This window comes from Sapajus apella, unplaced genomic scaffold (genome assembly GCF_009761245.1).
Source record: "Sapajus apella isolate SASKATOON/1434 unplaced genomic scaffold, GSC_monkey_1.0 scaffold152, whole genome shotgun sequence".
Lineage (NCBI taxonomy): Eukaryota > Metazoa > Chordata > Mammalia > Primates > Cebidae > Sapajus > Sapajus apella.
This window is the reverse complement of record NW_022437092.1, coordinates 1,711,181-1,738,100: the sequence shown is the minus strand read 5'-3', so window position 1 is coordinate 1,738,100 and position 26,920 is coordinate 1,711,181. Positions and strand designations below refer to the sequence as shown.

General features: G+C 56.0%; 1 protein-coding gene across 7 annotated transcripts in view; it reads left to right on the top strand.

Annotated features, from left to right (window-relative positions):
* Positions 1-26,920, top strand: part of RFX1 (regulatory factor X1) — a 47,608-nt gene that overhangs the window by 11,957 nt on the left and 8,731 nt on the right. Inside the window, exons 2-11 of one of the 7 annotated variants that reach the window (XM_032265861.1) lie at positions 996-1,359; positions 11,602-11,711; positions 11,925-12,008; positions 12,980-13,087; positions 14,592-14,708; positions 15,745-15,840; positions 16,206-16,535; positions 17,249-17,343; positions 22,056-22,440; positions 25,753-25,934. In XM_032265861.1, coding sequence (XP_032121752.1) covers positions 1,044-1,359; positions 11,602-11,711; positions 11,925-12,008; positions 12,980-13,087; positions 14,592-14,708; positions 15,745-15,840; positions 16,206-16,535; positions 17,249-17,343; positions 22,056-22,440; positions 25,753-25,934 — 1,823 coding nt within the window. In that variant the 5' untranslated portion in view covers positions 996-1,043. Of the gene's footprint in view, positions 1-995; positions 1,360-10,293; positions 11,039-11,601; positions 11,712-11,924; positions 12,009-12,979; positions 13,088-14,591; positions 14,709-15,744; positions 15,841-16,205; positions 16,536-17,248; positions 17,344-22,055; positions 22,441-25,752; positions 25,935-26,920 lie in introns of those variants that run through there. The other 6 variants (XM_032265865.1, XM_032265863.1, XM_032265864.1 and 3 more) reach the window with 6 other exon arrangements.

The window sequence follows — 26,920 nt, the reverse complement described above, 5'->3', positions numbered from 1 at the left end:
CACCGCACCCAGCCTCATCTCATTGGATCTTTATAGCAATTTGGTGAATTGGGTATTCTCCTTATTCCCAGGTGACAGATAGGCAAACTGAGGCCCAGAAGAGGTTAGTAATATGTCATGAGTTAAGAGACAGTGGTAGGGTTCATGTGGGTGAGGGTCTGACACAAGGCAGATGAAGGCTTTTCGGCCACAGTGACTTGAGTTTTAAAAGGTGAAGTAAGGCCGGGCCCAGTGGCTCACGCCTGTAATCCCAGCACTTCGGGAGGCCCCGGTGGGCAGATCACCTGAGGTCAGGAATTCGAGACCAGCCTGACCAACATGGAGAAAGCCCGTTTCTAGTAAAAATACAAAATTAGCCGGGTGTGGTGTCGGGTGCCTGTAATCCCAGCTACTAGGGAGGCTGAGGCAGGAGGCAGAGGTTGCAGTGAGTGAAGATTGCACCATTGCACTCCGCCTGGGCAATAAGAATGAAACTCCTCCAAAAAAAATATGAGGTAACGAAGGGAAAGTGTCCAGCCCTGGGCCTGGCTTATAAGGAGCCTTCAGGAAGTGCCCACTTGGGTTCCTCAGCTAAGGAGATGGAGGGAAGGGAGGGGGCAGCCCCTGGCATCTGAGAGTGACCCAGTGAGAACCGTACCATTTATCTCTGGGTGAGGGTACAGAGCCACCACATGGCCCTGAGTTCCTCTGCAGGGTGAGGAAATGGATGTGGGGGTCCCTGGGTACCAGGGACTGGAAGGTGGGCATCATGGCTTGGAGTGAGTGGGGGTGCGGATTGGGGCTCCAGCCCTGGTCTACAGCTGGTACCCCTGCAGTGACAGGTTGGATATTTCTGGCCACCAGCCTGGGGATTTAATTAAGTTAGTGATGAACCCAAGCACATCTCCAGGGAGCCCAGTGCTGTCTCTGCTTTCTCTGCCTGTAGATTAATTCCTGTTTTTCCTTCTTTTGTTTTGTTTTGTTTTTTTTCTCTCCCCCCTCCCTTTCTTTCCAAGGAATAAAAAAAAAAAGCCTTATTTATTATCATTTTCCCCACCGTTGGCATGGCAACGCAGGCGTATACTGAGCTCCAGGCAGCCCCGCCACCATCCCAGCCGCCACAGGCCCCTCCGCAAGCCCAGCCCCAGCCACCACCACCACCCCCAGCGGCGCCCCAGCCCCCTCAGCCGCCCACCACTGCTGCCACCCCTCAGCCCCAGTATGTCACTGAGCTGCAGAGCCCCCAGCCCCAGGCACAGCCACCGGGCAGCCAGAAGCAGTATGTGACGGAGCTCCCAGCTGTACCCGCACCCTCGCAGCCGGCCGGTGTGCCCACCCCGTCGCCCGCGCCCCAGCAGTACATCGTGGTCACTGTCTCCGGTAAGTGCCGAGCACTTGTGTGTCCAAAAACTCCTCTCAGAGTTGTTCAGCTAGCCCAGCCCCCTGGGTGTGAAGGCACAGGGCTGCCTTGCCCCCCAGGGTTTCTGGGTGGGACATTGGGCATCACTAGGGCAGGGGTACTCAAACGCCATGCAAGGAGGCCTCTGGCCTCCCAAACTCCTTCCCACCAGAGCAGCTTTTAGAGTTTCTGTTTTGTTTTTGTTTTGTTTTTTGAGACAGGGTCTTACTCCATTGCCCAGGCTGGAGTGCAGTGGCTCCATCACAGCTAACTGCAGCCTCCACCTTCCAGGCTCAAGCAATCCTCTCACCTCAGCCTCCCAAGTAGCTGAAATCACAAGTGCCCACCACCATGCCTGGATAAGTTTTTAAATTTTTTGTGGTGATGGGGTCTTCCCATGTTGCCCAGGCGGGTCTCAAACTCCTGGCCTCAAATGATCCTCCCACCTCTGTCTCCCGAGTTGTTGGGAGTATAGGCATGCAGCCAACCCAGCTAATTGTTTTTTTTTTTTAAGTAGAGTTTCGCTCTTGTTGCCCAGGCTGGAGTGCAATGGCACCATCTCGGCTCACCACAACCTCCACCTCCCAGCTTCAAGCGATTCTTCTGCCTCATCCTCCTGAGTAGCTGGGATTACAGGCATGTACCACCATGCCCGGCTAATTTTGTATTTTTAATGGAGACGGGGTTTCTCCATGTTTGGTCAGGTTGGTCTTGAACTCCTGATCTCAGGTGATCCGCACACCTTAGCCTCCCAAAGTGCTAGGATTACAGGCGTGAGCCACCACGCCCAGTTTTTGTATTTCTATTAGAGATCGGGTCTCCCTGTGTTGCCCCTAGGCTGGTCTCGAACTGCTGGGCTCAAGCAATCTTCCTGCCACGGCCTCCCAAAGTTCTGGGAATACAGGCCTGAGCCATCATGCTCAGCCTCTTAGATCTCTTTTGATCTCTCTTTGCATGTAAAGATGTCGCTGGAAGAATGGTTTGGGCAGTGCAATCAAAGCGTGCACACACCTGTGGGAGGCTGAGGGCGAGCTCCAGGCCTGGCCTGGCTACACGCCAGTCTTTTGGCTTCCCGCTTCAGTTTCCTCATTTGTGGTGGGATGGTGATACTCCTCGCTCTCAGGGGACACACGTGAGGGTCTCATAGCCAGGCTGGCCTCAAGTGGGCACTTCAGGGAGGTCAGCTGGGGGCCTGCCCTCCCTTCCTAGAGGAGCCACCCTGTTGTTTTGGGGAGGATCCAGGGACCAGCCCTTTTTTTTTATTTTTGCTTTTCTTTCTCACGACATAGGCTAAGGTGGGGCCGGGCGCGGTGGCTCACGCCTTTCATCCTAGCACTTTGGGAGGCCGAGGCAGGCGGATCACGAGGTCAGGAGATCAGACCATCCTGGCTAACACGGTAAAAAATAAAAAAATTAGCTGGGCATGGTGGTGGGCACCTGTAGTCCCAGCTACTCAGGAGGCTGAGGCAGGTGAATCTCATGAACCCAGGAGGCAGAGGTTGCAGTGAGCCGAGTTTGCAGCACTGCACTCCAGCCTGGGCAAAAAAGTGAGACTCCATCTAAAAAAAAAAAAAAAAAAAGACATAGGCCAAGGCATGCAATACCAGTGTTGAGAGCAGGTCATCTTGGACAGGGCTGTTACCCTGTGAGCATCTCCCACAGGAAACACAGTGACAATGTTCTGGCTTGTCTGGGGTCTGCCTGAGGTCTAGATCTCTGTCTCGACGGACGCAGGGCTTTGATGGAAATGACAGCACAGCCTGGACATCAGGCCAGATTCCTGTATGTTTTGGTGTAGAGATGTGGTCTTGCTGTGCTGTCCGGACCGGCCTGGAATTCCTGGGCTCAAGCGATTCTCCTGCGTCAGTCTCATGGGTAGCTGGGACTACAGGTGCGTGCCACTGTGCCCAGCTAGTGTGTTTTTAATGTGCTCTGTGGAGGATGGAGGCCTCAGTGGGAGCCTGGATCAAAGTTGGCCCTGGTCTTCTCAGAGTGGAAAAGGAAGGGGTGAGACCATCAGGGCATCCTGAGGGGCTGTGGAAAGGGGGGGTCCAGATGGGGTTGGGGACAATCAGGTCATAAAGAGTCATCAGGCTGGGTGCAGTGGCTCATGCCTGTAATCCCAGCACTTTGGGATGCCAAGGCAGGCGGATCACGAGGTCAGGAGATCGAGACTATCCTGGCTAACACTGTGAAACCCCGTCTCTACTAAAAATACAAAAAATTAGCCAGGCATGGTGGTGCATGCCTTAGTCCCAGCTACTCAGGAGGCTGCGGCAGGAGAATCTCTTGAATCCAGGAGGCAGAGGTTGCAGTGAGCCGAGAATGCACCACTGCACTCCAGCCTGGCGACAGAGCGAGACTCCGTCTCAAAAAAAAAAAAAAAGAGTCATCAAAATATGTAGCAATTGGCTGGGCGCAATGGCTCACACCTATAATCCCAGCACTTTGGGAGGCCTAGGTGGGCAGATCACTTGAGGTCAGGAGTTCGAGACTAGCCTGACCAACATGGTGAACCTATCTCTACTAAAAGTATAAAAATTAGCTGGGCATGGTGGCACGACCCTGTAGGAGGCTGAGGCATGAGAATCACTTGAACCCGGGAGGCAGAGGTTGCAGTGAGCTGAGATCGTGCCACTGTACTCCAGCCTGGGTGACAGAGTAAGAATCCATCTCAAAAAAAAAAAAATAAAAATGTAGCAATTGGCTCTATCATGGAACACAGCAGTTGGGGCTGGGGCCCCGGGCAGTGTCCCAGAGGTTTCTTGCAGTGTCTGTGTGGGAGGTCTGGGGTCCCCGGGAGAGGTTTGGGGTCCCCGGGAGAGGTTTGGGGTGGGGACATGCAGCGACTCAGGGCAGTGACTCTTTACTATATGGCAGGAGTGGGGGTGTCTGCAAGAGCGCCACACTTAGGGCCCCCACCCCTGTGTAGACACAGCCCTGCCCTGGTTGAGGTCGGGCTGCAGACATGGACAGGGTCTTCTGGCCACACACCTTTGGTGGGTTCTCACTGCTGCTCAGAAATCCTGCAACATTTCCTTAACAGTGAACTTCCTGCTCCAACAAACCTGTTCTCCCTCTGCCCCGCCTTCACCTCCATCACCTCTGCCTCATACTATGCCCCTAACCCTGCAGACAACCTTCCTGGGGATAGAGTACCATCAGGCCACCACAAGGACCCCTTCTCCTGCCCAGCTCCTGGGGTCCATCTGCATGCACCACCTCTGCCTTCTCGCTGGATGAATCGGCACTGCCCATGTCCCAGGCCACCCCATCCAGGACATGCTCCTGCCATTGCTCCTTCCAGTTCCTTCTGCATCACTTAATCCCCTCTTGCAGATCTTCCCACCCATCCATCAAGGGGGAACAGCACCCATTTTTTTTTTTTAATGTATTTATTTTTTGAGACAGGGTCTTGCTCTGTCGCCCAGGCTAGAGTGCAATGGTGCAGTCGTGGCTCACTGTAGCCTCCACCTCCTGGGCTCTGTGATCCTCCCACCGTAGCCTCCCAAGTAGCTGGGACTATAGTCATGTACCACCGCACCCAGCTAATCTTTTAATTTTTTTGTAGAGATAGAGTCTTGCTGTGTTACCCAGGCTGATCTTGAACTCCTGGCCTCAAATGGTCCTCCCACTTCGGCCTCCCAAAGTGCCAGAATTATAACTGTGAGCCACCTCGCCCAGCTAAGCCCCCATTTTATCTGGGAACCTCCAGCTCCTGGACCCCCTGCACCTGGCCCCCTTTCTCCCAAAGATCCCCTCCTGTGAGTCCTCCAGGAGCCCACACTGCCCTGGTCCCCACCCGCCCCCCTGCAGCCCATCTGTGGTCCCCTCTGCTGCTTCCTCCTCATCTCCCTGACTTTGTCAGTAAAGGACTCAGGCCTGGAAAGCCCTCTTGGCTCCCCTAGCTCCCCCTTCATGATGGCGTCATTCTGTGTCACACCTCTCAATGCCCACATTGAGGTCTCCAGCCTGGGCTGCAACCCCGAACCCCAGGACCCCACGTCCAACCACTCTTTACTTATCCACCCAGTGTCGAACTCACCTCAGGCCAGCTCAGCCAATCTGAATTCTGCATTTTTCCCTCTTCAGATCTTCCTTCAAGACTTTCTCATCCTCCCAGCCCAGGGTCAGTCTTCTTTCTGTCCTGCTGCTCCTTGAGTAAAACCTCTTGGCTCTGCCTTCTAGACTCTTCCAGAACTACCCGCCTCTTGCACCTCTATGACCCCAAGCCTGGTCCAGCCTCTGCCCTTACAGTCTGACCCATCCCAGCAGCCAGAGGGAGCTGGCTCACAATTATCAATTAGGTCCCATCACATCCTAGCTCGACCCTAAGGGCTCCAAGGCAGGTGGTCCCAGGGGCACTCTTTGAGAAACCCTAGCCTAGGCTTTCTGAGCTCTGGGAGAGCAGGCTCCTTCCCCTCCCCTGATACCTGACAAAAAAAGCTACACACACACACACACAGACACACACACACACACACACACACACACACTCTCTCTCTCTCTTTCTCTCTCTCTCTCTATATATATATATATATATACATATATTTATGTAGGAGTCTTGTATAGACACACACACACACACAGACACACACACACACACATAAATTAGCTGGGCGTGGTGGCAGGCGCCTGTAATCCCAGTTACTTGGGAGGCTGAGGCAAGAGTTTTGAAAAAATGTTCCATGTACCCTGTGCCCCTTCTAGTAAATGCCAAGCCCCTTCATCTCTGGCCTGCCAGCCCCCTGGCCTTCCTAGCTCCACAAACCCAACAGGCTCAGCCCTGCCTCCTGATCTTTGCACTCTCGGTGCCCTGCCAGGAGCACTTCCCTCCCAGACTCTCTGGGAGCTTGTCCCTTGTCTCCCTCAGGTCTCTGCTCAGCTGCCACCTCCTGACTCCCTCCCTCTATCCCCACTGCTCACCCTCTGTCTTCGTGTTTACAACCTCTGCCTCCTGGGCTCAAGTAATTCTCCTGCCTCAGCCTCCCGAACAGCTGGATTATAGGCGCATGCCACCGTGCCAGGCTAATTTTTGTATTTTTTGGTAGAGATGGCATTTTGCCATGTTGGCCAGGCTGGTCTTGAACTTCTGACCTCAAGTGATCTGCCTGCCTTGGCCTCCCAAAGTGCTAGGATTATAGGTGTGAGCATCACACCCAGCTGGTCTTCTTAACACTTATCGCCACTTAAAGTTACGATAATGGGATGGTGGCCATGCCCACCTGCAGGCAGGGCTCTCTCACTGCTCAGTCTTTGTGGAATGACTAGTGAGCACCAGCCTGATCCAGAACAGCCTAGAGGAGGAGAATCTAGCAAGCCATCGTGTCCAGTCAGCTCCTCCATGGCTAATAGTTTGCAGGAAGCCTTGCATGTCACCAGTGGACAGCTCCCCTTGGCCCCCAGAGTGTCTGACAGGTCCTGATCCATGTCCGGGTTTGGGTCTTACCTGCTTCAGGGTCCGGGCTCCCTAGAGCCAGGGTCTGGAGTGGGCACACAGCTCCAGGCTCCACAACTCCCCAAGTCCTTCTACTCTTGGCCTTGGCTTCTCCTGTTCTTCCTGGCACTTCCCCAGGGATGCCCTGGTGCTGCAGAGTTAAGAGCAAGTCCCAGCACTTTGGGAGGCTGAGGCGGGCAGATCACCTGAGGTCAGGAGTTCAAGACCAGCTTGGCCAACATGGTGAAACCCCATCTCTACTAAAAATATAAAAATTAGCCGGGCATAGTGGTAGACACCTATAATTCCAGCTACTTGGGAGGCTGAGGCAGCAGAATCACTTGCACCCTGTAGGTAGAATTTGCAGTCAGCTGAGATTACACCTGAACTCCAGCCTGGGCAATAGATCAAGACTCTGTCTCAAAAAAGAAGTGAAGATCAAGGCAAACTGTTTGGGTCAGACAGAGCCTGGCTGGACCCTAAGTAGCTGTGAGGCATGGGGAGGTGGCCTCTGTCTCCCCCATCTTGGTAGTGTTCCCAGGAGGGCACTCTGTACCCATGAGGGCAGGTTACAGCAACCCTGCTGTCCACAGAACTCTCTGGGGCTTACTTTGGTCAGGTGGTGGCTTAGTTGTCTTTCACGGTGGTCCCAGGGAATTTCATTTCTCTGCTATTCCACATTCTGGCAAGTGCCAGCCTGTCCCCAGAAGGGTCACTGGGCAGCGCTTCCTGGATTTGTTCTGAGGAAGAGGAGGTTGGCTTGTGCCCTGCCAGTCATCCCTTCTCCCCACCCCCCACCACAGTAACTCCTCAGCCTTCCTCCCTGACCCTCTGCCAGGTTAGGGTGCCTCATCTCAGGGTAGCTGAGGCCACGTGAGCACCAGGGAAGCAGGAGTAACTGACACCGGTGAAGGCTGCCACAAGGCACCTGGGACTTCTCCCAAGCCGGGAGCAATCGGAGCTGACCAGGGACCCAGGGAGTGGGCAGGGAAGAGGGAGGGAGAGGCCTGGACCCAGACTTGGAGCCCGGGGCTGGACGCCAGCTGAGAGCAACACCAGACACAGCTCACCCAGCTCGGTCCCCGCCTGTCCTCCCCAAAGGTGACTTTGGGGGTGGTAGGAAGGAAGCTCAAGTTTCTGTGGTCAGGAACAATACTAGATCCATAAATCCCCGTCCTCAGAGGCCACCAGACTCTCCCGGAGCCGAAGGCGGAAGGAGAGTATTGTGGGCTCTGGCAGCCACTCCCAGGAAGGTGAAACTGACCCGGCCTGCAGGGAACGGGCCGGCCCGAAGGAGGGGCTGAGTCCAGCCCTTCCCCGTTTCTCTCTCACTTGGGGTTCTGGGGGGTCCAAGAAGACTTGTGTCCAGATGGGGAAGTGGAGGGTATTTGTCAGCATTCCCAAACATAGTTGGGGAACTGAGGTTGGAGCCGACAAGGGACACAGGACACTGGGGGCAAGCGAGGCCCCTCCAGGAGCCCCCAACCAACGTCATCCCAGGGAGCCCAGGGGCAGGAGGCAGAGTGTCAGATGGCTCCATCTGTCCTTGGGGAAGGGGGCCAGGCCCCCCAGGTGGATGCCAGGGGCCCAACCTCTGCCGGGCTCAGAGCCCAGCCTCTATGGCCTCCCCTTGGCTCCCCCAGGTAGCTCATTTAAGGCTTGAGTAGGTCTAGATGGGGAAGTGTGGGGCCTGGGGAGAAGGGGGCGGCTCACTTGTCAGAGTCATTCCACTGCTCAGAGACGTTAATGTGTCAGATTCAGGGACAGGAAATCAGCTGCCGTTTCCGGAGACACTGGGGGCCTCCCTGGCCTCCTGCACATGCCCAGAGCGGCAATCCTGGCAGATAGATGCACACGCTCACTCACAGACCCAGTGCCACCCCCAACTTCCCCTCCTGGCTTCCCCTCCCTGAAACACAGCGAGGACCAGACCCAGCGGTGGAGGGGCCCTGGCCCAGCCACAGGCAGACAGGGACACCTGCACAGGAAGCCCTCATCCGCATGAGTCGCTCAGGCTCACCTCCTCAGCCTCGTGGTGCATCCCCTGGTGCCCTCCTGAGCTGGCAGGCATGGGGTCCCAGCCTTGAGGGCTACCCCAGAGGCAGGAGACATGCCAGGCTGTTTCCTGGAGACAGCCACCTGGTCTCAGCAGCTCCCCAGGCTTCCTTCTGCTGTGGGTCCTGCGCAGGGACCAGCCTCTGAGCCCTGGAGGTGGTGAGGGCCAGACCCCCACTCCCTGCCCACCTTGAGCCTCCTGGATGAGGCACCATCCCTTAGGCTGGGCTTGAGTCCTTGTGCCCCACCATCCAGGTGTGCAGGACCGGTCATGTGACTCGGGGCTGTCTCAGGTTTCTCCCAGAGGGGCCTTCTCAGTGAGGCTTCCTTCTCTGTGGCCCAGGGAAGCCTAAAGCAGATGCCAGGGAAGAGTCCAGCAAAACATAGGGATTGGGGCCTGTGGAACTGGCACAGGGGCAGCTGGTCAGGCAGGCCTGGGATTGACCAAATGCCCCACAGCCCACATGCAGCCAGCCACACGGAGGCCTCCTCCGATGCCTCCTCCCGCATCTGGCAACCTATGCCCCCAGCACACACTCGTGTGCTCTGCCCTTGACTTGGCCTTTGCATCTGCCCTGGCCAGGCCTCTCTCCTTCCTGTTCCCTGCCTGCACACCCAAGACCCAGTCTAGATGCTCCAGACCTCGAGGGGACCCCGTAGACCCCCAGCTTACTTTCCTTCCTGTGCCCATGTGCCCAAGTCCACGCATCACTGCCCTTTGGGTTCAGCGCAGGCAGGACCAGTGACTCCAGGTTCCATGTGTGGGATGAGGTTCATGTGGGGCCAGAGGGGAACCTGTGTCGTGACCTGCGTGGTGGATGGTGCATTTGACCTTGGACAAGTCCCTTTCTTGCTTCTGAAAATGGGTAATAAAAGCTCATACTGTCAGCCAGGTGCAGTGGCTCATGTCTGTAATCCCAGCACTTTGAGAGGCCAAGGTGGGCGGATCACTTGAAGCTAGGAGTTCAAGAGCAGCCTGGCCGACATGGCAAAACCGTGGCTCTACTAAAACCACAAAACTTAGCCCGGTGTGGTGGTGTGTGCCTGTAGTCCCAGCTATTCGGGAGACTGAGGCAGGAGAAACGCTTGAACTGGGAGGCAAAGGTTTCAGTGAGCCGAGATTGCGCCACTGTACTGTAGCCTGGGCGACAGAGCAAGACCCTGTCTCAAAAAAAAAAAAAAAAAAAAAAGGAAAGCTCTTACTGTCAGCCGGATGCAGTGGCTCACACCTATAATCCCAGCACTTTGGGAGATGGAGGCAGGTGGATTGCTTGAGTCTAGGAATTCAAGACCAGCCTGGGCAATATAGCAGGACTCCCATCTCTACTAAAAATACAAAAATCAGCCAGGCATGGTGGTACGTGCCTGTAGTCCCAGCGGCTCGGGCGGCTGAGGCAGGAGAATTGCTTGAACCCCAGGAGATACACTCCAGCCTGGGTAACAGAGTGAGACCCTGTCTCAAAAAAAAAAAAAAGCTCTTATTGTCTCTGGCTGTCCAGGGAGAGCCTAGCACAACACCTGGTGTGCCAGAAGCAACACTAGTGTCTGCAGTGATAACTCCTTGCCCATGGCCGTTCGGTCCTGCCGGGGGGGAGGTTGGATAAACCCCTCTAAATTTCCAAGAGAGGTGGGCCTGGGACCTTGGCTCCTTGGCGGTGGAGGAAGTACATGTAAATGTTCACCCCCAGCCCCACCCCGGCCTCTGGAGCTGCTGGGGGTAGCCTGGGCCACATGGAGGGGACAGGCTGGATGGTGTCCCAGCTGGGGTGAGGGTCTTCTAGCCAGCGCCTCTTAGGCACTCCCCTGTACCCCCAGCACTCCTGCTAATCACTCAGCAGATGTGCATGAAATTTGACCTGCGCCTGCCCGATAGTGTCTCTGGGTACGAACCTCCCTCCTCACCCTGCAGCGCTGCCCCAGCCTCTCGAAGGTCCCGCTCTGCTGGGGAGGGGAGTGTTTATCCCAAGAGGGCAGGCAGGCTCTGCCTCCACCGGGGGGGATTAGCTCCCCAAGGTTGTGGGTATAAAGCCGCCTGCACACCCTGCTGTTCTGTAGAGGCAGGCAAGGAGCAAAGAGGGCCAGGCAGGCCCCCCTGGATGGGGGGGGCAGGTGGGGTGGGGGGACGAGCACCATGTTCTATGATTGTCTCTTCTCAGCTGCCTGCCAGCGTGAGTACCCGCCTCCCCCACTCCTAGCCCCTGTGGTCCCACCCCACTGAGGACAGGGAGCCGGGAGGGAGGACTTGGCTACAGGCTCTCAAGACCTTCCAGGGAGCACTCCTCTCAGCAGCTTCCACTCCCAGGAAGCCTGGGGTCACCCCAGGGAAGGTGGCCCCAGCACCTCGGTTCTTTCAGCATTGCCAGGACCGTGGAGTGGACAGTCAGTTCCCTGCCTGTCCACAAGTCCTGTCTGCTGGGAAGGGTCCAGTCTTCTGGATCTTGAGCGTCATAGCTCTTCGGTCACCCTCTCTGGTCTGGCTTCGGGATGAGGAAAGCTGATGGGGGCTGCTTCCAGGTATTAAAGATCCTGGTTCCTGCGGGCTCCAGCCCACCCTGCCACGTGGGCCCCTGATGGGTGCAGTCAGCGCCAGCTAGGGGTGAGCAGGACTCCTGGAGGGGCCTGACCTTGCTGGGGGCTGGCTTCAGACTGCATCTTCCTCTCCAGGTGGGCTCAGGCTTAGGCTGGGGGCGGGGACAGCAGGAAGAACTGACCTGGTGGCCCCTCCCTACAGAAGGTGCCATGCGGGCTAGTGAGACGGTGTCAGAGGCCAGCCCTGGCTCCACGGCCAGCCAGACCGGCGTCCCTACTCAGGTGGTTCAGCAGGTGCAGGGCACCCAGCAGGTAGGATATGGCCCTCCCAGGGGGCAGGGGAGGGCCGATGAGGGTGGCAGTGCAGGCTGCGGCCTCGGGGGCCTGGCCTCCCCTCCCTGCTTCCTGCCGGAGCCATCTGCTCACCTGTTCTTATCAAGATGTGCACGGCAGCCACCCTCCACTCACCGCTCCAGGCCTCCCGGGGGAATCAGTGGCTCAGCTCTTCCTGCCTTGTCCCCACAGCGACTGCTGGTCCAGACGAGCGTGCAGGCCAAGCCGGGCCATGTGTCACCCCTCCAGCTGACCAACATCCAAGTGCCCCAGCAGGTAAGGCCACTGCACCTGGCCCCACCCTGGAAGGCTCCCTCAGGGTGGACGACCAGCCCCCTATGGCAAGCCTGGATCTGTCCTCCCCAGGATCGAGGGAAGAGGCCCCATCCAGGGGCTGCCCTGCCTCCTGGCTCTGGGCAGTCACCTCCCCAGGGTGAGACTATCAGGTAGGGGCCATCTCAGCAGAGAGAACAGGTGTAGCCGGGAAGGTGGTTTTCGGGTCCAGCCCGGTGTTCCGAAGCAGTGAACCCACACCAGGTTTAGAGTCAGGTGTCCGTAGCCAGTGCAGGGTGGTCTGTCCCCAAGAAGGCCACAGATGGGGTACAGCACTCACCCGTTTCCAACTGATCAGCGCAGAACTGGACAAAGTACTGTCAAGTTTTTTTGGGTTTTTTTTGAGACAGAGTCTCACTCTGTTGCCCAGGCTGGAGTGCAATGGCGCAATGTTGGCTCACTGCAACCTCCGTCTCCTGGGTTCAAGTAATTCTCCTGCCTCAGCCTCTCAAGTAGTTGGGATTACAGGCATGCGCCATCACGCCTGGCTAATTTATGTATTATTAGTAAAGTCAGGGTTTCACCATGTTGGCCAGGCTGGTCTCAAACTCCTGACCTCAAGCAATCCACCCGCCTTAGGCTCCGAAAGTGCTAGGATTACAGGCATGAGCCACCAGGCCCAGCCTAGTACTGTCGGGTTTTAAGGATGACAGCACATTCCACGTGGCCTGACAACAACTCCAGCTCTGCCACTTCCTGGCTCTAGGACCTCAGATAAGCGCCTTTGCGGTCCTGAGCCTTGGTGTCATCCTCTGTGAAGTGGGGGCAGTAGCTGAGCTGCATTTGGGGCTGTCAGGGTTCTGTGGGCTAACAGGTGTGAAGCACTTACAACATCAGCTGCACTGCACACATGCTCGGTGCACCCGTGCTGGCTGTCATGAGTGATCCACCTCCCTCTCCCTCCCTGGGTCCAGGCTCTCCCCACGCAGCGTCTGGTGGTGCAGAGTGCAGCCCCAGGCAGCAAAGGCGGCCAGGTCTCCCTGACGGTCCACGGCACCCAGCAGGTGCACTCACCCCCGGAGGTAAGTGGTGGCCCTGTCAGCCACCCTCCCCAGTGCTGTCTCCCCAGGTCAGCAGTGTAGCCCCATAGTATATTTGGGGCTCTCTGCCCCCCCAGCCCACTTGCTCCTCCAAAATCCTGCATCCTCTCCACTCCCAGTGTGATGCCCTTGTGGACCCCAGGTAGGGTGGCTTGGCTGCCCAGTTCCTGGCCCTGCCAGCTCTGAGCTAAGCAGCCGTGGAGCTCTGCTATGGGAGAAGGAGGTGACTTCCTGGATTGAGATGACCTGGCAGCACCAGCTCAGGGAACTGCATTCCAGGAAACAAAGCGGGTTCTTCATAGGGGGAGAGTCTCTACCACGAAGCCTCGGACCCCAGGGTAGATTCTGGGGACCAAACACCAAAGAGGGTTTTGAAGACAGGCTGTGGGTGTTGTCTGCACCAGGAGCTCAGGGTCAGATGGCTGGCCCAGCGCACTCACTTCCTCTTCTGGGACTCTGGGCAGGCCTGTGAGCCTTCTTTTGTTTTTTGGTTTTTGTTTGTTTGTTTGTTTTAGACAGAATCTTGCTCTGTCGCTCAGACTGGAGTGCAGTGGTGCTATCTCAGCTCACTGCAACCTCCAACTCCTGGGTTCAAGTGATTCTTCTGCCTCAGCCTCCCAAGTAGCTGGGATTGCAGAGGTCCACCACCAGGCTTGGCTAATTTTTGTATTTTTTGTAGAGACAGAGTTTCACCATGTTGACCAGGCTGGTCTTGAACTCCTGACTTCCTCAGGTGATCTGCCTGCCTTGGCCTCCCAAAATGCTGGGATTGCCAGTATGAGCCATGGCACCTGGCCCCTTTGAGCCTTCTGAGCTCCAAGTTTTCTCCATGTCAAACAGCTGATGGTATAAACCGCCCCTCAGTTTGCTGTGAGAATTGCAGCCTGAGACACAGCGGGGCTCAGAGCCAACACAGGGCTCCATGGCCAGCCTGTCCAGGCCCAGCCCTGTGCCTCACTGCCTGCAGCCATGTCACCTGGGGCTTGTCCCTTCCCTTCTGCGCCTCCATTGGGAAGAGAGGATGCTGTGAGATTCCAGTGAGTACATTTAAAGCCCTCAGCCAGTGTCTGGTAGGAGTCAGCCCAGTATCACACCAGAGGCTGCTGTTGTCATTGCTATAACCTTTGAGGATCAGCCCCAGGAGAGCTTCAGGGGTGTTGCAGGCACCACCTACCATCAGCCATCCTTGCTGGGGAGGGTGAAACCCCAGTCATTGCCAGGAGTTGACTGGGACTGTTGCAGGGAGTAGGCATTTGGATGCATGGGATGTGGTCAGTTACCAGCCTGAGTGTTGGTAATTGCGACAGGTGGTTGGGACAGGTCCTTGCAGGCTGCTACCCTCCCCAGTCAGCTCTCGTGAGAAGGGTGTGTATGAGGGCCCAGGTGCCCCAGAGAGGATGCGAGCCTGCCCCAAAGAGGGTTCGAGCCCTCCCCAGAGAGGATTCAAGCCCACCCCAGCGCACTCCTGTGTCTCCTTCCCTTACAGCAGTCGCCGGTGCAGGCCACCAGCTCTTCCAGCAAGACAGCCGGGGCCCCCACGGGCACAGTGCCACAGCAGCTGCAGGTCCACGGTGTCCAGCAGAGCGTCCCCGTCACCCAAGAGGTGCCAAGCCAAGGCGGGCAGCAGCTCGGGCCAGGGGTCCCGGCCAGGCAGCCTCTGCAGCCCCCCATGGCTGTGCCTCTGGCCTATTAGAGCCCAGCCCCGGCCTGCCACCCAGGCCTTTGATAAGCATCTCTGCCTGTCTCCAGACTCGGCATCTTGGGGCTGGAGGACGGGGATGCCGTGGGGAGTCTGAAATTTGAACTTGTGGCATAGTGGGCCAAGGGAACCTCTGGGAGGAACCACCTTGGCCTCTTTGGGCCCATTTGCCTGAAGGAAGCCCCGAAGCCATGTCCTGGCTTATTCCTGGAAGGGTCATTCCGGGAAGGGTTTGAGGAGGGGATCCCGCCCTCAAATCCATGCTCAGCCTCTGCAGAGGCAGAGCTCTGAGCCGGCTCAGGTTAAGACGCTGGGGCTGCCTGCCACTGGATGTTAGCAATGAAGTTGAGGGGTTCCCAGCCCCTTGAAAAAATAGATGAAATCCATAGATCCTTCCCCAAGTATAAATAGAAACCCTGTCCCAGAGGATTTACAGATACTCTTCTGACTGGCGCTAGAGCCCTCCCAGACCTCCAGATCTGGGTCCAGGCCCGAGCTCCTCCATTCAGCATCCCCCTCAGCCAGCCTCAGTCTGGTTCTGCGCCCCTAGGATAATCCCTGCATCCCTGCCACGGCACAGAACAAGGCAGAGAGTTGACATGGGAAGGATGCGGGGACAAAATATAACCAAGGCCATGCCTGTGGGTTCTTGGCACAGCTTCAGGGGCCTGTAGGGAAAGGAGGCAGAGAGCAGAGACCCCTCAGTCCCAGGTTCAATTCAGCCTGGCAGCCTCACTTTGCCCCTGTAAGTGGGTGCCCGTTAGTAATGGACCGGGACGTGCTTGGTGCTGGGCACGGCACCCTCCCTGTTTGGCTGGAGAATGGCAGCCTCTTGCTTGCCGGGCTGCTGTGAGGTTACAGAAGCTCACCTGTGCAGGGGCTGGGCGGGTTGACAGCCATCGTTCTCATGGTCATCTTAACGTTCCCTTTCCCTTTCCAGAGGTCTGTGGTCCAGGCCACTCCACAAGCGCCCAAAGCCGGCCCGGTGCAGCCACTGACCGTGCAGGGCCTCCCGCCAGTCCACGTGGCTCAAGAGGTGTGTGTCCCGCTCCTACCCCAGGGAAAAACGGACTGGTCCCGGGCTGGGGCTGGGGAGTGCAGGCCCCTGAGGCCGCAGGGAGGGAAATGCCTCTGTGAGCTGCAGACCCTGCCCTAGATCTTTCCCCTTTCCCGGCCCCCTGGCAGCTCAGGGCCCAGGTTTTGCTAAGAGAGGTCTGGATTCGAATCCCGCTTCATTCTTGCGTGGGCGTGGGTCAGTTCTTCCCCTCTCCAAGACCCCGGGCGGCAGGGAATCTTCCCTCGGGTGGCTGCGTGCGCGCTCAGCAACCCGGTGGGTGGAGGCCTGGAGCCGCGCCCGCGGCCGCCCCTGTTGACCCCACAGTGTCTCTGTTTGTCCTCCAGAGCTCAGGCAGTCAGTTTCCCGCTAGGAAGGCAGAGCAGCGAGATCCCCGGCCCACGCCGCCGCCGGAGCCGCCGCCCCGGCCGCCCGCGTGCAGCGGCGAGGCCCAGCAGCTAGGCAGCCCCGAGCTGCCGCCGCCCTATTACGAGCCGGGCACCGAGCAGTGGGTGGAGCTGGTGGGCGTGCTGCCCCCGCACCTGCTCCTGCCGCAGCAGAAAGTGGTCTTCGAGCCACTGCCCCGGCTCCCGGCCCGAGCCAGCCCCGACCAGAGGGTCAGGATCCAGAGAATCCCCCAGGTGCTAGTGTTCGGCACGGCCGCCACGGCCCTCAAAGTAGGTGGCGGACGCACGGACGGGGGGCAGCGGGCGGGCAGGGGCGGGGGCGCCCGGTCCGGGCCGCCCACCAGGCCCCGCAAGCCCTGTAGACCCCACCTCCGCCCAACGGGTCGGTCTGGGGACACGCCTCTGACTTCCCACCCAAGCCCTATCCTGGTCCCAGCTCCGCCCCTGCAGACGCGGGTTGAGGGATGGAGGTGGGGGACTCAGGCCCCGCCCCTAAGGCCCTGTCAGTGATTCCAGGTTGTTTCCCACCAACCAGGACCCCAGGCTCCGCCCCTTACATCCTGTGCCCGGTTTCCAGGCCCCGCCCCTGAGGCCTTCGGGCTCTGTAGCTTCGGGCTCTGGCTCCAGGCTCCATCGACAGCCTTGCCCCTGTGCCTGGGGTCCAGCCTTAACGCCCACTGCAGGACCCTGTCTCGCATCCACTCCACTACCCGTCATGCCCCACCCTTGCTGGCCCCAGCCGAAGCCGCGTCCTGGCTTCTGCTTCTGAAATAGCCTTTCCTGATTCCCAGCCCTGGCGCAGGTAGCAGCCCCTGGGCCTCTGACCCCAGGCCTCCTCCAGGGTGTTTTGTTCAGAGCCCAGAGCTGCCCTTGAGTCCGGGAGCTGGGCGTCAGGGAGAGCCTGGGTGGGCACCAGCCCTTTAGAGGCGGAACGGGAGGAGCTGGCCCACCTTGACCCTCCATGTGCCCTTCCTCTGCCCCAGGTGCAGCAGCTCCAGCAGGTGCCCGTCCCACACGTGTACTCCAGCCAGGTGCAGTATGTGGAGGGCGGTGACGCCAGCTACACGGCCAGTGCCATGTAAGTGAGGGGAGGGGGTGGGTGAGGGGCTCGGGTCAGCACAGGACCTTCCCCAGGCTCCCAGGACAGCAGGCCCCAGTGCCAGCCCCCAGCAGGCCAGTTGGCCTTCAAGCCCTTAGGAGACAGACACTCAGGTGGCACTCCCCAGGGGCAGCCACAGCCAGGAAAAGTGGCAAAGCAGAGGGACCCTCGAAGGTTAGGGTCCCTGGCATAGCTTAGGGCTTGGGAGTCATATGAGCCCGGTTTTTAACCAAAAAAAAAAAAAAAGGCCAGGCATGATAATTCAACCTGTGTAATCCTAGCACTTTGGGAGGCCTCAGTGGGTGGATCAGTTGAGGTCAGGAGTTCAAGACCAGCCTGGCTACCATGGTGAAATTCCGTCTCTACAAAAATTAGATGGGCGTGGTGGCAGGTACCTATAATCCCAGCTACTTGGGAGGCTGAGGCAGGAGAATCACTTGAACCCAGGAGGTGGAAGTTGCAGTGAGCTGAGATTGTGCCACTGCGAGATTCTGTCTCAAAAAGAAAAAAATGATTTGACTTCCAACCCTGTCCCAGAGGGAATGCTGTGACCCATTTCTTTGTTTCCTTCCGGTGATACTCCAAGAATAGAAACTCTATCCCTCTACCCATTTTTTTTTTTCTTTTTTTTCTTTTTTTTGTGACGGGGTCTCACTCGTCACCTAGGCCAGAGTACAGTGGTGCAATCAGGGCTCACTGCAGCTTATGGGCTCAAGTAATGCTCTGACCTCAGCCTCCCTGGTAGCTGGGACTACAGGTGTGCAGCTCCACGCTCAGCTAATTTTTGTATTTTTGTAGCGATTGGGTTTTGCCATGTTGCCCAGGCTCATCTCCTTGAACTCTTGGACTCAAGTCATTTTCTCCTCTTAGACTCCCAAAGTGCTGGCATTACAGGCATGAGCCATGCCCGGCCTCTACCCTCTTTCTTTGGTCAGAAATAGAGGCAGGCATTCCATCCATACCTTGTTTCTTTCCTGGCTCTTCTCCCACGTGTCCTCATGGGTCCCAGTCACCCTCTTAGCTGCTGTGTAATAATCCTGTGTGGATGCAGCAGCCACTATATCGTCAGTCCCCACCCAGTGGCGCGTCGGGGACTTCCCCTCCCTGAGTGCAGCACTACCATTCCAGTGAGTGGGCCGCGTCAGGCAGGTGCCACGTCCGGGCCCCGCGTCAGCCCCAGCTCTGGCTCCTCGCTGGGGGTCCTCCCTGCCACCTTCCCTCTCCCATCTCCACAGCAATTACTGCAGTATTATAATTACTGTTGGTTTAGTTTCTAGAAGTTTCACTTGGTTTTCTTTGCATTTGCATGATTTCTTTTTTCGTCCCTGCCACTTGTTCTTCTGGGGACAATGCTGGGATTGGTTAGCTCATGGATTGACTGAGTCCTAAGGTCATGAGGCTCTGACTGACCCCCGGGGCATGGTCCAGGCACCTGAATTGTGAGGCTTGGTCCCCACCATCGGGCTGCCTCACAGTTCCATCCGTTTATTTCCAGTGCTGCTAATCTTTTCATTGTGTGGTTGACCCAAGCTGGCAAGGGCCAGACAGGGCGTTGCAAAGAGGAGACCAGCTCCTGCTGGCATCCCTGGGAGCGCCTCTCTTATCTCTCCTTTGCTTCCGTCCGAACTCCTCACTCAATGATTGTAGTGTGTCATTGTACTTAGTTCATCATTGCTATTGGATTTTCCTGCTATGTAAAGTTGTTGGGGGCCACTCCTCCTGTGAACCGTCCACTCCTGTTTCTTCCTCTGAGTGAATTACTGCTGAGTTCCTGACCCTTTGCCAGCCTGATCCCCACCCTGGCCAGATCCACAGCCCCTGGGCCTCCCTCCCTGGTTCTGCTCTGGGGGGCATCCAGAACCACACACATTCATTTATTGAGGCATTCAGCAACCGGCAACCGAAGCAACATTTTTGCAGCATGCGTTGCATGCTGGGTGTGCAGGGGTGAGCAGGCTGCGGCCCCTGCCTTGGAGAAGTGGGGGCACTTGCTCAGGTCATGTGCTCTTGGTGTCACTTTGTGTGGTAGACATAGGGCAGGGCAGAGAGATTGAGAGCTGGACCTGGTGTCTGACGAAGACCATGCTTCCATATCTCCTTCCACTGTCCTCCTCAGCTCCCTCTCCTTGTCCTCCCACAACCACTCAGGCCTGCAGAGCTCTGTCCCTTGCCACTTTCAGAGTCTGAGCCGGGTCACCTCTTGACTAACCTCACTGTCTTTCTGGATGTTAAATTTTTTTTGAGATGGAGTTTTGCTCTGTTGCCCCGGCTTGGCACAATCTCTGCTCACTGTAACCTCCGCCTTCAGGGTTCAAGCAATTCTCCTGCCTCAGCCTCCCAAGTCGCTGGGATTACAGGCATGCGCCACCACACCCGGCTAATTTTTTGTATTTTGTATTTATTTATTTTTTAAAAATAGAGACAGAGTTTCACCATGTTAGCCGGGCTGGTCTCGAACTCCTGACCTCAGGTGATCTGCCTGCCTCGGCCTCCCAAAGTGTTGGGATAATAGGCATGAGACACCATGCCCGGCATATTTTTTTTTTATTTAATTTTTTGTATTTTTTTTTTTTTTTTTGAGACGGAGTTTCGCTCTTGTTACCCAGGCTGGAGTGCAATGGCGCGATCTCGGCTCACCGCAACCTCTGCCTCCTGGGTTCAGGCAATTCTCCTGCCTCAGCCTCCTGAGTAGCTGGGATTACAGGCACACGCCACCATGCCCAGCTAATTTTTTGTATTTTTAGTAGAGACAGGGTTTCACCATGTTGACCAGGATGGTCTCGATCTCTTGACCTCGTGATCCACCCGCCTCGGCCTCCCAAAGTGCTGGGATTACAGGCTTGAGCCACCGCGCCCGGCCAATTTTTTGTATTTTTTAGTAGAGACGGCGTTTCACCATTTCACCGTGTTGGCCAGGCTGGTCTTGAATTCCTGACCTCAAGTGATCCACACACCTCAGCCTTCCAAAGTGTTGGGATTACGGGAGTGAGCCACTACACCTGGCTTAATGCTATGTGTTTAATCACTAATACATTGAAAGAGTTCAAAAATCAAGACTACGTCCAAGGACGTTTAGTGAGATGGTGAGAGGTGCCCCGCGCCTGTCTCCTGTCCACCGAGCCCTCCATGCCCACAGATGACAGACATGCAGACATGCATATGAAACATGACACAGTCTTCCCTGTCATTCAGTCACACCGTCCCCACCCTTCTCTGCCTTTTATCTGCCCAGTGGTCGGTTCTGGAACTTGTTCTTTCGGAGGACCGAAACCCCTGCCTCCTCTTTCACCCCTGCCCAGGATTCCATCATCTTTTATTTAACAGCCCCTTGAGGTTGAATCCCTGGTGGTTTTTATGTTGTGACGATTTGCAGCCTCGAGTCTGTGTGCCCGGTGCCCGTTCTGTCCCTGGATAGCTGAATGAGAGAGAATTCACCAGCCTGGATAGGTAGCTTGGCTCAGGGGAAATATCTGCATTCTTGTTGGTCTCTTCCAATCACAGCGTCGCCTTCTCTAGTCCACTCCAATCACAGCGTCACCTTCTCTAGCCCTGCCCACTGCCCGATTCACTCACCCCATCACCTTCTGTGTGATCTCTCACTTACTTTGCACATGGCTTCTTGTCTGTCTCCCCGACTAGACCCCAGCTCCTCCAGGGGTAGGGGCTTTTCATTCTTGTCCATTGCTATGTCCAAAGTGTGTCAAATAGTGCCTGGCACACAGTAGGCACTCGAAGCACTCGCCCATTTTATTTTTATAATGAAGTATGTAGCATTGCAAGTTCCCTACCCCTTCAGTATTTTTTTTTTAAATTTAAAAAGGCAGGGTCGTCCAGGTGTGGTGCCTCATGCCTATAATCCCAGCACTGTGGGAGACAAGTGGGTGGATCACTTGAGGTCAGGGGTTCAAGACCAGTCCCGCCAACATGGTGAAACCCCGACTCTACTAAAAAAAAAAAAAATACAAAATTTAGCTGGGCCTGGTGGCATGCACTTGTAGTTCCAACTCTTCCAGAGGCTGAGGCAGGAGGATCGCTTGAACCCTAGAGGTAAAGGTTGCAGTGAGTCAAGATCAGGCCACTGCACTCCAGCCTGGCTCAAAAAATAAATAAGTAAATAAAAGAATAAAAATAAAAAGCCAGGGTCTTGCTGTCAAATAGGCTTCAAAGCAGTGGTGGCGTGGTTATAGCTTACTACAGCCTCGAACTCCTGGACTGAAGGGATCTTCCTGCCTCAGCCTCCCAAGTAGCTGGGATTGCAGGTGTACACCACCACCCCTGGCTAATCTTTATATTTTTTGTAGAGATAGGGTCTCACTATGTGGCTTAGGCTAGTCTTAAGCTCCTGGCCTCCAACGAAGCTTCTGCCTCTGTTTCCAAAGACTACAGGCAGGAGCTGCCATGCCCGGCCAAGTCCCCTAGTCTTTCTATCCCGATTTCCAAATTTCCCAAGTGGAGAAGGTGACTCCACTGCCAAAGGACTGGCTGCTTTGGCGATTGTATGAAATATTGCCCATCAGGCACTCAGGATGGTACCCAGTCCATTGTAGGTGAATGCCAGGATCTTGTCCTGGTGTGGGGGAGCTGCTGCTTTCCCAGTCCCCTCCTGGCACCCCCACTTCCTGCACAGTCATGCCCCTCGGCCCCCCAGTTCTCATCCCCCTGACTGTTCTCCGGCTTTGCCTCTTTCCCAGCCGTTCCAGCACCTACCCCTACCCCGAGACGCCGCTGTACACACAGACGGCAAGCACCAGCTACTATGAGGCCGCAGGCACGGCCGCCCAGGTCAGCACCCCCGCCACCTCCCAGGCGGTGGCCAGCAGCGGCTCCATGCCCATGTACGTGTCTGGCAGCCAGGTCGTCGCCAGCTCTACCAGCACTGGGGCTGGGGCCAGCAACAGCAATGGAGGTGGTGGCAGTGGCGGTGGCAGCAGCGGCGGGGGAGGTGGTGGCGGGGGTGGAAGTGGCAGCACCGGAGGCGGCAGCGGCGGAGCAGGCACCTATGTGATCCAAGGCGGCTACATGCTGGGCAGTGCCAGCCAGTCTTACTCCCACACCACCCGTGCCTCGCCAGCCACGGTAAGTGCCCCAGCCTGGGCCCCAGAGGAGACAGGTGGTGGTGGGTGGTGGGCACTTGAAGCTCAGTTTATGATGGCAGCTGCCAGCCAGCGTTAGCAGGAGTCTGTGTGCCCCCCAATGAGCACATACGCAGATGTCTTGGGATTGAATGCTATGTGGCCTCAGATAAATTACTCAGCCTCTCTGGCCCTCAGCTGATATGCATGAAGTTCCTAGAACATGACCACAGTTGGCTGGGCGCAGTGGCTCACACCTGTAATCCCAGGACTTTGGGAGGCTGAGGTGGGTGGATGAGGTGAGGTCAGAAGTTCAAGACCAAGCCGGGCGCGGTGGCTCAAGCCTGTAATCCCAGCACTTTGGGAGGCCAAGGCGGGTGGATCACGAGGTCAAGAGATCGAGACCATCCTGGTCAACATGGTGAAACCCCATCTCTACTAAAAATACAAAAAAATTAGCTGGGCATGGTGGCGCGTGCCTGTAATCCCAGCTACTCAGGAGGCTGAGGCAGGAGAATTGCCTGAACCCAGGAGGCAGAGGTTGCGGTGAGCTGAGATCGTGCCATTGCACTCCAGCCTGGGTAACAAGAGCGAAACTCCGTCTCAAAAAAAAAAAAAAAAAAAAAAAAAAAAAGTTCAAGACCAGCCTGGCCAACATGGTGAAACTCCATCTGTACTAAAAATACAAAAACTAGCCAGGAATGGTGGCAAGTGCCTGTAATCCTAGCTACTCAGGAGTCTGAGGCACAAGAATTGCTTCAACCTGGGAGGCAGAGGTTGCAGTGAGCCAAGATTGTGCCACCGCACTCCAGCCTGGGAGACAGGTTGTCTATTCTTTTTATTCTTTTTTCTTTTCTTTTCTTTTCGAGCCAGAGTCTTGCTCTGTCACCCAGGCTGGAGTGGTATAATCATAGCTCAATGCAGCCTCAAACTCCCAGGCTCAAGTGATCCTCCCAGCTTACCCTCCCAAGTAGCTGGGACTACAGGCATGCACTACCATGCCTGGCTAATATTTTTTTTTTTGAGATGGAGTCTCGCTGTCTCGCCAGGCTGAGACACAGTGCATGATCTCGGCTTACTGCAACCTCCACCTCCTGTGTTCAAGGGATTCTCTTGCCTCAGCCTCCCAAGTAGCTGGGACTACAGGCGCGTGCCACCACACCCAGCTAATTTTTGTACTTTTAGTAGAGACGAGGTTTCGCCACATTGGCCGGGATGGCCTCAATCTCTTAACCCTGTGATCCACCCACCTTTGCCTCCCAAAGTGCTGGGATTACAGGCATGGGCCACCATGCCTGGTTTCGATTTTTAAAAATTTTTTTGTGGAGACAGGATCTCACTCTGTTGCCTAGGCTGGTCTCAAAATCCTGGCCTCAGGCAATCCTCCAACCTTGGCCTCCCAAAGTGCTGTGATTATTCTGATTAAAATTGATAACAGAGAAGAGATAATGCGGGAGAAGCCAGCACTGCCATGTGGAGCTTCCAGAACAGGTTTCTCCGCCATCTGGAAGGGTGGTACTGGAACTCCTTGTGCCAAGAAGTGGCTTCATGAAGTCCTTGGGGCAGCCTTAAATTCCAGCCCCAACTGGGCCCCTCGACAATTGTGTGACTGTGGGGTGGGTCAGTGCTGGTGGTCCTGGTGTCCCTCTTGGTCCTGATGTAGCCTGGCTTCTGTCCATTCTAGTCTTTTTTTTTTTTTTTTCTTTTTTGGAGATGGAGTTTCACTCTTGTCACCCAGGCTGGAGTGCAGTGGTGCAATCTCAGCTCACTGTAACCTCCCCACCTTCCAGGTTCAAGCAATTTTTGTGCCTCGGCCTCCAGGGTAGCTACAATTAAAGGCGCCTATCACCACATCCAGCTAATTTTTTTGTTTGTTTGTTTTTTTTTTTTTGAGACAGAGTCTCGCTCTGTTGCCCAGGCTGGAGTGCAGTGGTGCAGTCTTGGCTTATTGCAACCTCCGCCTCCCAGGTTCAAGATGTTCTCCTGCCTCAGCCTCCCAAGAGACTGGAACTACAGGCGCCTGCCACACGCCATTCTAATTTTTTGTATTTTTAGTAGAGATGGGCTTTCACCATGTTGGCCAGACTTCAGGTGATCTGCCCACCTCAACCTCCCAAAGTGCTAGGATTACAGGTGCGAGTCAATCGCTCCTGGCTTGGAGATTTGCTTTTTCTCACTCTGCATAAATTAACATAATTTTTTTTTTTTGAGACAAGGTCTGACTGCTACCCAGGCTGGAATGCAGTGGCTCAATCATAGCTCACTGCAGCCTTCAACTTCTGAGCTGAAGGGATCCTCCTGCCTCAGCCTCCCAAATAGCTGGGACTGCAGGCACGCACCACAACACTGGCTAATTTTTTTTTTTTTTTGAGACTGAGTTTCGCTCTTGTTACCCAGGCTGGAGTGCAATGGCGCGATCTCGGCTCACCGCAATCTCCACCTCCTGGGTTCAGGCAATTCTCCTGCCTCAGCCTCCCGAGTAGCTGGGATTACAGGCACGTGCCACCATGCCCAGCTAATTTTTTGTATTTTTAGTAGAGACGGGGTTTCACCATGTTAACCAGGATGGTCTCGATCTCTTGACCTCGTGATCCACCCACCTCGGCCTCCCAAAGTGCTGGGATTAACAGGCGTGAGCCACTGCGCCTGGCCAATTTTTTTTTTTTTAAAACAGTCTCACTTTTGTCGCAGTCTTGCAGTGGTGAAATCTCGGCTCACTGCAACCTTTGCCTCCCGGTTTCAAGCGATTCTCCTGCCTCAGCCTCCTGAGTAGCTGGGACTACAGGCATGTGCCACTGCACCTGGCTATTTTTTTTTTTTTTTTTTTGTATTTTTAGTAGAGACAGGGTTTCTCCATGGTCACCAGGCTGGTTTCGAGCTCCTGACCTCAAGTGATCCACGTGTCTCAGCCTTCCAAAGTGCTGGGATTACTGGCATGAGCCACTGTGCCTGGCTGACACTGGCTAATTTTTTAAAAAATTCTTTGGTAGAGACAGGGTCTCCCTATGTTGCCCAGGCTGAACTCAAGTGATCCTCCCACCTTAGCCTCCCAAAGTGCTGGAACTATAAGGGGCAAGCCGCCGTGCCCGTCCCTTAATGTTTTTAACTAGCTGCACGTGGCAAGTGTATAGGACAGTGCAGCTCTGGAGAGTTCTGTGGGACGTAGTTCCTGGGGAGGATGGCAGTAGGATGTGCTAACCTATGGTGGGTGTGGCTGTCAGGATCCCAGCTGGAAGTCGATACAGGGCACTCAGCCACAGCACTCAGAGATGACGGAAGCACCGACCGGCGCTCTCCCTTCTCCCTCCGGCCCCAGGTTCAGTGGCTCTTGGACAACTATGAGACGGCCGAGGGCGTGAGTCTGCCACGGAGCACCCTCTACTGCCACTACCTTCTGCACTGCCAGGAGCAGAAGCTGGAGCCCGTCAACGCCGCCTCCTTCGGCAAGCTTATCCGCTCCGTCTTCATGGGTCTGCGAACCCGCCGTCTGGGCACCAGGTAGGGCCATCCGTCTACTCCCAGCAGCCCCTGGGGAATCGGGGGGCACACTGAGACCCACCCCCACTCCAGGTCATCTCAGACACTCCAGCCCAGCCCAGCCCAGCCCATCCCCACCGCCTCCACAAGGTTCCTTTACACAGCCGCTGACTCCCACCCCAGGGCCTTTGCACTGGCGGTGCCTTCCACCTCATGTGCTTCTAACCCCATCCTACTCACGCATCCCCTGGCGGCCTCAACTTAAACTGCAGCCTTCCTCTGTCCTGGCCTGTCACCCCCAACCCTGCTTCATTTTTCTCCTTAGCCTTGAGCACCCTCACACCTGCCTTTTTTTTTTTGGGAGACAGAGTCTCACTCTGTGGTCCAGGCTGGAGTGCAGTGACTCAATCTCGGCTCACCAAAACCTCCGCCCCCCCGGGTTCAAGCAATTCTCTGGAGTAGTTTCAGCATCTTGTGTAGTTTGGGACTTAACAAGCAATGCACAACCATGCCCAGCTAATTTTTTTGTTTTGTTTTTTTTGAGATGGTGTCTCTGTCGCCCAGGCTGGAGTGCAGTGGTTTGATTTTGGTTCACTGTAACCTCCACCTCCTGGGTTCAAGCAATTCTCCTGCCTCAGCCTCCTGAGTAGCTGGGATTACAGGCAGGCACCACCATGCCTGGCTAGTTTTTATATTTTTAGTAGAGATGGGGTTTCACCATGTTGGCCAGGCTGGTCTCAAACTCCTGACCTCGTGATCCACCCCCCTCACTGGCCAGGCTGGTCTCAAACTCCTGACCTTGTGATCTGCCCACTTCGGCCTCCGTAAGTGCTGGGATTACAGGCGTGAGCCACCGCACCCGGCTAGCCCAGCTAATTTCCAAAAAATATTTTTAGTAGCCAGGCGAGGTGGCTGATGCCTGTAATCCAAGCACTTTGGGAGGCCGAGATGGACGGATCACAAGGCCAGAAGATCGAGACCATCCTGGCTAACATGGTGAAACCCTG